Source organism: Tachysurus vachellii, chromosome 1 (genome assembly GCF_030014155.1).
Source record: "Tachysurus vachellii isolate PV-2020 chromosome 1, HZAU_Pvac_v1, whole genome shotgun sequence".
In the NCBI taxonomy this organism is placed as follows: domain Eukaryota; kingdom Metazoa; phylum Chordata; class Actinopteri; order Siluriformes; family Bagridae; genus Tachysurus; species Tachysurus vachellii.
In genome coordinates, this window is record NC_083460.1 from 13,015,353 (window position 1) to 13,025,572 (window position 10,220).

At 38.5% G+C, this 10,220-nt stretch overlaps 1 protein-coding gene across 1 annotated transcript; it reads left to right on the plus strand.

The window, feature by feature from the left end:
• Nucleotides 1-181: 181 nt before the first annotated feature.
• On the plus strand, nucleotides 182-9,919 carry tmem70 (transmembrane protein 70). Its single transcript, XM_060873336.1, has 3 exons — nucleotides 182-444; nucleotides 8,713-8,809; nucleotides 9,475-9,919. Exons 1-3 carry the CDS (start codon nucleotides 184-186, stop codon nucleotides 9,912-9,914), a joined length of 798 nt encoding a protein of 265 aa, XP_060729319.1. The 5' UTR covers nucleotides 182-183; the 3' UTR covers nucleotides 9,915-9,919.
• The last annotated feature ends 301 nt before the right edge of the window (nucleotides 9,920-10,220 follow it).

Sequence of the window (10,220 nt, forward strand, 5' to 3'; positions counted from 1 at the left end):
AACGTTTTCATAGCTTTATTATTATTATTTTTTACTCGGTTTTTTACTCTAATTTATATACAACTACTATTGATTCCGAGATCTGGTATTTGTATTTAATTTAGTTTGAATTACTAAAAAAATATTTTTTGTTAATTTACACGACATCACACAACAGTTTGCTTCACGGATGTCACGCTGTTCATGTACTTCCGGGTTGTATATGGCGACTCTGTAGTAATCCGTATAGGTTCGACAACATTGATGTTTCTGAAAATGTTCCATTTAAATATCTTACCGCGGTTTAGATTTCTCTCAAGAAATCATCAGATATTCAGACACATCCATCTAGGCAGCGTTTATTTCCTTAGCAGCTGTCAGACATCATTAGCATCTGCTCTGAAAAGCAGACACCGTTTACTGCAGTCAAGCCAGAGGACGTCCTTAACATATGGGATAAATCAGGTAAACATGGGGATTAATCAAGGTTTATAAAGAGCAAGCGTGTAAAACCAAACTATAGAATATATCCTTCACTGCAGGGGAAACGGATCTTATCTCATCGACAACGAAACCTTTTCAGTGGACATTTAAGTTAACACTAACACTGAAAAGGGGTATTTAAAAATAGGTAAAAAAATATAAATAAGAATGTTAATGATTTGTGCTTATATTGCTTTAACAGCAAATCAACTGCCCCCTAGAGTTTTTTTATTAAAAATATTTAAAAATGAATTTTTACAAATCTCTCAATTTTATGGAAGCATCATATATATATATATATATGAGAGAGAGAGAGTTTAGAACAGTTTGGTGACTTTTCTGCTCCTTCAATTCATTAGTAATATGGTTAAATTTATATAATTTTATGCTAATTAAATATATTATGATACACATTAATATTATATATATGAATATATATTGAATTTTATATATATATATATATATATATATATATATATATATATATATATGTATATGTATAATTGTTATTATATAGAGTTTAGAACAGTTTGGTGACTTTTCTGCTCCTTCAATTCATTAGTAATATGGTTAAATTTATATAATTTTATGCTAATTAAATATATTATGATACACATTAATATTATATATATGAATATATATTGAATTTTATATATATATATATATATATATATATATATATATATATATATGTATATGTATAATTGTTATTATATAGAGTTTAGAACAGTTTGGTGACTTTTCTGCTCCTTCAGTTCATTAATAATATGGTTAAATATACAATATTGTGATAATTAAATATATTATGATACACATTATATATCAATTCAATAAGACGTGTTCTTTTGTAAACTTCACTTTGAGTGTCATTTTAAATCTCTCTTATTGTTCATGTTACAAAACTAAGCTATTTGTAGCTCCGGTTGTTTCTCTTTTCTTGTAAATAATGTAGATTTAAAGCAGTTTTATTCACTTCCTAAATATACAGAGAAGTATATTTACTATATAAAGTATATCGTCGCTGTCGGGCGGAATCCTCGTATCTCCAAAACCATTATTTTTCAGGAAATTAAAAAAACGCCGTATTTTTTTGAGTTATTAAACATTGTATCGTTAAAGTTGTTATTATACCTTATATTGCTATCATATACTGTTGTGTACCAACATTAACACAACATTTTCCCAAAGTCACGTTTTATTGGAGATACAAGCTTTATGACTTGGGAGCAGGGAGATACGAGATTATGCTGTCATTGATAAGAACGGTACGGACACAGACGTCGCTGCTGCCAGCAGTGTTCAATAAAGTCTGCGGTCACGTTGAGCCTTTCGACAAGAGACAAGGCTTCAATAGTTAACCAAAGCTAAAGACTGTAGTTACATACATCTTCCTAAACTCTATTTTAAAGGTTTAAGAGCTATAAGTGATGCAATACAAAACACGATAAACTGATTAGGCTGTCTAATAGGTGGAAATTAGTCAAATCTGCTCGCAAACTTACCTACGTGGCTCACAGGTTTCTTTCTGCACAGAAGCATTATCGATTTTTAACAAAACAGACCTACTCAAATGTATCTAACCTAACTATTTTCACTTGTTAGTGTCCAAAAAACAGTGTAAATAAAACAAAAAATAAAATTAATAAAGGTCAAATTATCGTTTCACTACGTTATATGGCATGTTTACCTATAATAACGAGGCAAAAAGCCAGCCAGCTTGCTTAAAGTGATGAGCATGACGGCAAAGGCAGCTACTTGAACATAACTGTTTGCATTGACATTGTAAGATACAATCCTATCTTATCTGCAATGCACAGGGTTTAGTCCGCGTTGCAGTGGATTGTCTTGCGCTAAATTCCTGTCCTCAGACGAGCACCAGAACTAGCGGGGGTCAAGATTTTTTTCTTTGAGCCCCACGAAAATCACTTTAGATATCACTTTAAGACGTGTTGATTCGTTGCGACTCTTAATCTTGAGGAGAAATATGCCATGAAGCTCTCCCGCGGAGTGAAGAAGAGGTGGAGTTACGAGGTTTCTCAGACAGTTGAAGTGTCCATTGGAGTTAAGAGATTTGCGCTCAAGCTATTTTCAAGGCTTTAGATTGGTTAATAACTTGTAAAAATAACAGACCCACGTGCATCGATATGTGAAAAAATATGAAATTGACAAAATTTGGACATACGAGGTTTCCGCCCGACAGCGACGATATAGTAGATAAATGTATGTATATTTAGGAAGTGAATAAAACTGTTTTAAATCTACATTATTTACAAGAAAAGAGAAACAAACGGAACTACAAATAGCTTAGTTTTGTAACATGAACATTAAGAGAGATTTGAAATGACACTCAAAGTGAAGTTTACAAACTGCTTTAAAAAAGAATTGAACTGTTGATGCAGTAGTTATGTTAGAGCAGGATTATTCCCATGCTGTTTAACTGTAAATGATATAAATTGGCGCGTTGTCTGTGTCAGAGATGTTTACATTTACATGCAGCAATGGTATTTTGGCTCTGTTTTGGAGATGTTATAATGAATATAATAGCAGCAGAAATTATATAATGTGGTTTACATTTACATTACATTTATCTCATTCATGCATCTCTAATATGATCGGTCAGGACCGTAATCCCTACGTTCAAATATCTTAATATAGAGACAAAGAGACAAAGTGAAGGCTTATAACAGACCGGATTTGAAAATTTTTTATTGCACAACCAATCACAGTCTTCAAAACAATGTGTCATACCAAGCAACAAGGTCCTTCCTGCCTCCTCCTTAAGATAAATGTTTTTGTATTTTTTCTTGCTCAGAGATTCATAATTAGGAATTTTTAAGCTAAGTTAGGAGCTCTCTTGCCCCTTTTCCACCAAAAAGAACCGGGTGCTGGTTCAGAGCTAGCGCTGGTGCTGGTTCAAAGTTGGTTCCACTGGTGAACCTTCTAAGAACCGGTTTGCCTTTCCACCGGCTAGAGAGCCATCACAGAGCCGAGTCTGACGTCACTGAATACGTGTCACGTGTGCCAGCAACGTTAGCGCAGCAGCGGCAAACACAACAATTTTCGGATGTTGCTTTACTGTTAATGCTCATGGCTTTGTGAACCTACATTAGCATCCAAACGCGGCAAATCCAACATGTACGTGCAGCTCCATGTAATCTGTATAAACGAAGGTTGTTATCGAGAAAGTACATAACGTTATTTTATCATTAACACAGAAAAAAGTTAGACTTAGCATGTAGCTACTTACTATCATGTGTGCTGATAATGTATCTTGTCGCGGTAAACTAAAAGTGTATTAAACATTAGTATACTTAAGGTACATTATCAAATGCGCTAACAGTAGCCCCGCCCACAGCCCCTGACACAAGCGGTTCTTAAGTCTAGACCAACAACGTTTTGGTGCTACTTAAGAACCACTTTTACTGGTTCAGAGCCGGTGCTTTGGCTGTCGAAAAAGAAAGAACTGGTTCTAAATTAGGCTCTGGCTCCGAACCAGCACTCAAACTGCCTCGGTGGAAAAGGGGCAGAGATGATTCTTAGAATTTTTATGAATAAGGGCCCAGATTATCAGATCACTAATTCCAGTTTCACTACACTGTCATTAATAATGTTTTACAGTGGCTCCTTAACTCTGTATTTGCTGCGGATCCAACAGACTGAATGTCTACTCAAACTCTGTGTATTTCATATGAGGATGGGTTCCCCTTTGAGTCTGGTTCCTCTCAAGGTTTCTTCCTTTACCATCTAAGGGAGTTTTTCCTTTCCACTGCTGCCTGAGTCACCTCAGACTTGCTCATAGGGGACTGTTATGACCCAATTATGGTCTAGGGGTATTTAGGGAAGTAACACTCAAGAAAGGATTTAGTCCCAGGAGTATGGGTGTGAAATGGAGGAAGGCAAGACAACAACTACAATTGATAAGGGTGTTTATTAATCTCAATAGTAGTAAGTGTCAGAAAATGTATATAATAATGAAGAAGGTGAAACTATATACAATATATACAGATCATTGAACGAAATGAGAGGTATTGAGGGCGGGGAGTGGTGCTAAAGGAACGAAAGTAACAAAACAAAACATTATTGACTAATTTGATGGGACTCCCGTAGCCTGACTAATAAATCAAAATGTAGAAACAAAAGGTCTTCAGCGTAAAAACGCCCTATCTAAACTACCCTAAACTATCCAAAACACAAAACGTACAAGAGGTGGCACTCACTCCTAAACTAGTGTGTCTAATACAAAGTTAAGGTAACCTACGTGTGCACAATGTATGTCGCACGACCTCTTACCTGTCCACTTTTCCCCTCTAACCGTAAAACGAGTCACCCGCGATATACACAAATAGTGACAGAACAGAACAAACGGACAGGTATGACACACAGTACGCAGACTCACAAACATTCAGCTTTGACAAAGTAACAACAAGGCTGAATGAGACGCTCAGAGCAACTTGCACTCCTCCGGTGGCGTTTCTTAAAGTACCAGGATGATTGTGATTGGAGCAGAGACTCATGACGTCACTTGCGCGAAAAATAACTAATGGGGTGATCTATGCCATTTTTATCCTCCTGAAGAAGGACAGCCCCAGCACCAACACCACTGGCATCAACTTCTATTTTAAATGGTAAGGCACAGTCTGGAGACGCAAGAACAGGTGCATTACAAAGAAGGGCTTTAACATTGCTGAAAGCATACTGACACTCTTTATACCATACAAATGGCTTAGATGGACTAAGTAGTGAAGTGAGAGGATATACAACCGTAAAAAATTTTTTGCAAAAACTTGGATAATATCAAGCCATGCCTAAAAACCGGCGCAGTTCACGTCGAATTGTGGGAGTGGTAAAATTTACGATGGCCGTAACCTTGGCCTCAACCGGGCGAACCTGACCATGACCGACCTCTTTACCGAGGTAGGTGACAGTAGCTTGACCAAACTCACATTTGGCTAGATTAAGGGTTAACGAGGCCTTTTCAAGCCGCTCAAATACCATCCTCAGTGAACGAATATGCTCAATCCAGTCCCTTGAATAAACCACAACGTCATCCAGATATGCATTACAATTTGGCACACCTGCCAATACTCGTTGGCAATACAAGTTCACGAGACATTGAAAGGTTGCTGCTACGTTTCGTAGGCCAAACGGTAAAACAGAATATTGAAGTAGGTGATCTGGGGTTACGAATGCAGACATTTCAGAGGCTTGGGATGTGAGTGGAACTTGCCAGTGACCTTTTAACATGTCTAATTTACTGACAAAATTTGCTGATCCCACATGGTCTATACAGTCCTCCATGCGGGGCAATGGATAACTGTCAGGCACCGTCACTGTATTTACCTTTCGGTAATCGGTGCAGAATCTAAATGTTCCATCAGGCTTGGGAACGAGCAGACAGGGGGAGCTCCAAGGACTACAACTGGGTAAAGCTAAACCATTTTCTAAGAGGTAACCCACCTCTTGGCGCATAACCGATCTTTTAAAGGCATTAACACGATAAGAGTGCTGTTTAATAGGACGCGCACCATTTACATTGTCATGATACAACACATTTGTTTGTCTAGGAACATCACTAAAAAGAGAGGGAAAATCGGAAATCAATTGAATTACGTCAGACCTCTGTTCTGTTGATAAATGCGTGAGAATAACACCATCCTCATCAGCACCTGAGATATTACGAGGGGTCGTCACCTCTACCGATGCAGCTACAGAAGAGACAATGGGCCCAACAGTCAGATCTGCAGCATCAGACGGAGTCTTTTCTCTGTCGTGGTACGGTCTTAACATGTTTATATGACAAACTCTGGTTTGGCGTTTCCTATCAGGAGTGTAAATCATAATCTGTATCACTTATTTTCTTTTTTATGATATACGGTCCGAAGAAACGTGCAGAAAGTGCTGAACCAGGTACAGGTAAAAGCACAAGCACACTATCACCTGGCTGAAAAAATCTTGCAACCGCCTTGCGATCACACCGACATTTCATACCTTTCTGTGCGGTCGTCAATGATTCCTTAGCCAGCGCACAAGCATGATGTAGATGTTCACGAAATTTACTGACATAATCTAACACATTCATTTCTGGACTGGAATCAGTCATCATCTGATCTTTCATAACTTTTAAGGGACCTCTAACATTATGTCCAAACGCTAGTTCCGCAGGACTAAACCCTAGGGACTCTTGTACTACTTCACGTGCCGCGAACAATACCAGAGGAACACCGTCGTCCCAATCCCTACCTGTCTCCATACAATATTTGCGCAGCATGGACTTAAGGGTCTGATGAAAACGTTCTAACGCACCTTGACTCTCAGGGTGATACGCGCTTGAAACGTGGTGAGTTATTGCAAGCGACTTCATTACCTGTGTGAAGAGTTTTGAAAGAAAATTGGTACCCTGATCTGTCTGTATAATCTTAGGGAGACCAAAAGTGGAGAAAAATTTAATCAGTGCCTTAATAACGACTGGAGCTGTGATTTTTCGTAACGGAAAAGCCTCGGGAAACCGTGTAGCCACGCACATAATTGTAAGCAAGAACTGGTTACCTGACATTCTTTTAGGGAGAGGACCAACACAATCCACCATCACATGTTCAAATGGCTCTCCCACCACCGGAATCGGGCAGAGCGGAGCAGGCGGAATCACCTGGTTGGGCTTCCCTACAAACTGACAAGTATGACAGGTTCGGCAGTACCGAGCAACATCTTTTTTCATTCCTGGCCAAAAGAAGTGCTTGAGTATTCTGGTATAAGTTTTTGTGACACCAAGATGTCCAGCCAGCGGATGGTCATGGGCTAACCGCAGGACCTGCTGACGATATGGTAACGGAACAACAATTTGATACACACTATTTGAATGCAAGTCTTGATCTAGATCCGAACACCATTTACGCATCAACAAATCATTGTCAATGAAGCAAGTAACTTTCTTATCTGCTGCAAGATCCGGAGAAAGAACAGAGGCATAACATCGGGCAAGCGAGTTATCCTCCTTCTGAGCGACGATAATCTGTGCTCTGGAGATTGACATCTTGGAGTCTGCCACATCTAAACCTTCTGCTTTTGGGTTATGACGCTTTTTACAAGAATCACCCATTTCTAATGAGGCATCATCACTCAAAAGTGGAGCTAAGAACGAGTCAGACAAATTAACCCCTTCGCCGCTTTTCCACGACTGAGCGCGAGTCACTGCACATGCAGGAATAACTTCGAGATAGGTGTCAGACATCTCTTCAGGTTGACAGTTTAATTCAGGTTTATCAATCACCTCCAATACTGGCATTACTTTACCTCCAGCGAGATCGTTGCCCAGAATAAAATCAATGCCTTTTACGGGAAGTAAAGGTCGCACTGCCACTCTCACGAATCTGGAGAACAAATCCGAAAAAACACAAGTGCATACTATGTAATGGTGCTTTAACAGAACCCATCTCAATGCCTTGAACAATTACGCTAGAGCCACTGAAAGTTTCCTCAGAGAAAGGCAGTACATTGGTTAAAATGAATGACTGCAGCGCAACCTTATCTCTGAGTATATTTATCTCTTTTTGATCGTCTGGATTTCCAGTTAAGGAAATTAACCCTTTCAAAATAAAAGGTCGATAACTATCATCGATAGCTTCGTCCACATGCCCAGAAACTCCCGATTGGAGAGAATTCACAAAACCTACACTTTTAGGTTGAGTTTGCTATGATATGTCCTTGCTTGTGACAGTAAAAGCAATCACAAAACTCTGTAGGCTGAGAAGAATTAGTTTTGGGACGGGTCGGTTGAGTGTTTGGCTGGATTGGTGTAGCTTTCTCTGCGCGAACAGAGAAGACACTTTTCCGTTGAACCGTCAATCTCTCGGCTTCAAAAGTGACGTCATGAGTCTCTGCTCCAATCACAATCATCCCGGTACTTTAAGAAACGCCACCGGAGGAGTGCAAGTTGCTCTGAGCGTCTCATTCAGCCTTGTTGTTACTTTGTCAAAGCCACACAGACGTAACAGGGACAAATACATACACATTGTGAACTAAATCTATCTAATATTAATCTTGTTAAAATCTAAAATTTTCTATTCTATTAATCTTTATATCATTCTTTATATTAACCTTTTGTTCTATGTTTATGTTTTGTGAAGCTGCTTTGAGACAATGTTAATTGTAAAAAGCGCTATACAAATAAACTTGAATTGAATTGAAAAAACTTGAATATTTCATATTATAATCTGTTTTCTACTTTCTATCTTTATGTTTTTTGTTCTTCAGAGTCGACCTTGCGTATATGGACGATGTTATTCCTCGCAGCTGGGCAGCACTGAGGACGTTCTGATCTACACTGGCAATCTGGGCAAGGCCGTGCTCGGTATTTCATTTACTCTGAATTTCCATATAAATAATCGCCCAAATGTTTTGCTTTAAGTAAGTGATAAAAATGTGGTGTGTAAATAAAAGGTAGGATTGGATCTACATTTTTGATATCTAATTCTTCAGAATCTTCCATCTGAAATGGTTTACATGTTCCTGACCCCAGATGAATGACAGAGCTGTTTTTGTAAGAATTTTTTCGTGAGAGCATTAAGATGACTTACGACTCAATGAAAGTTCTTTTAAAGGCAGAAGAAACGTTGTGGCATTAAATTGCTTCACTTTCTACCAACATTTTGTATTCATTTTCACCACTTACTTTAAAAGGTTCTCATTATTCTTACATGATTTATTATTAGTATATGAGAGTAATCTTGTCTGGTTTATTATTAGCATCTGAAGTGCTCTTACCTGAGTTTATTAGTATCTGAGCTTAAAAAATAAAATCTCGCACAGGCCAAAGAAAAAAAAAATCACACACTTGCAGTAAAACCTGACAGCTTGCTTTTAGAGGTGTTTTAAGTGTCAGTACATTGCCAGTAACCCTGATGGTTGTTTGCTGGCTGTCTGTGATTGTTTAGAATGTGTATTGAATTGTTTGTCCTCTTAACAATGTCATATTGAGTAACTGCTGCTTTCTTCACAATTGTGTTTGATTTACAGGTGTGAAGTTTTTCTCATACTCCAGCAGCATGTTTAGCTTGTGCCTGATGCCCCTCATCCTCACGAAGACGGGAATCGGTGTGAGCAGCTTTGCGATGAAGGCTGCGTTCTGTGGTTTTATCGGCTTCTTCACCTTCCTGACACCGGTCCTGCTCCACCTTATCACCAAAGGCTACGTGGTGCGCTTGTATCACAACAGAGAGACGGACATGTACACAGCTGTCACGTACAACGCGCTGCTGGTGGAGAAGAAGACCATGTTTCACCAGAGTGATGTGAAAGTCCCGGATGTGAGCCGCATGTTCACTAGTTTCTATGCCAAGAAGAAGTCGATGCTCATAAACCCAATGCTGTTTGATGTGCCACATGATTACAATCACCTCATGGGCTACGATCGGCCTTTTACCTTCGACCCCGAGGACATAAATAAACCTGATTAAAATTAGCTGTTGTAACTCTTCATTTGAAAGTTTTATTAAAAGGCATGAAGTTGTGCTGAAGTGAAAATGAAAAAAGTATATATGAGAAAACGTCATAGAAATTTTTATTCTTTGATAGAAGTGAGATTTGTCCTCCATGTTGCTCACTCTGAGTGATATGATGGCTTTCTTTGAATAGGACAATATTTCTTCACATTCGTCCAAAGTCTTTACACAGCGAGTGTTTTTTTTAGATAATAACACTATATTCAATTAAAAGTTCATCTTCTGAAAGGAGGAGGATCTTTCTGAACCCCTCAGAGGCTT

Coding starts and splice junctions, on each gene's coding strand:
- tmem70 (XM_060873336.1), top strand. CDS start 184: ATGTACTTCCGGGTTGTATATGGCGACTCTGTAGTAATCCGTATAGGT. Junction 445..8,712: donor TAACATATGGGATAAATCAG/GTAAACATGGGG, acceptor TTTGTTCTTCAG/AGTCGACCTTGCGTATATGG. Junction 8,810..9,474: donor TCTGGGCAAGGCCGTGCTCG/GTATTTCATTTA, acceptor TTTGATTTACAG/GTGTGAAGTTTTTCTCATAC.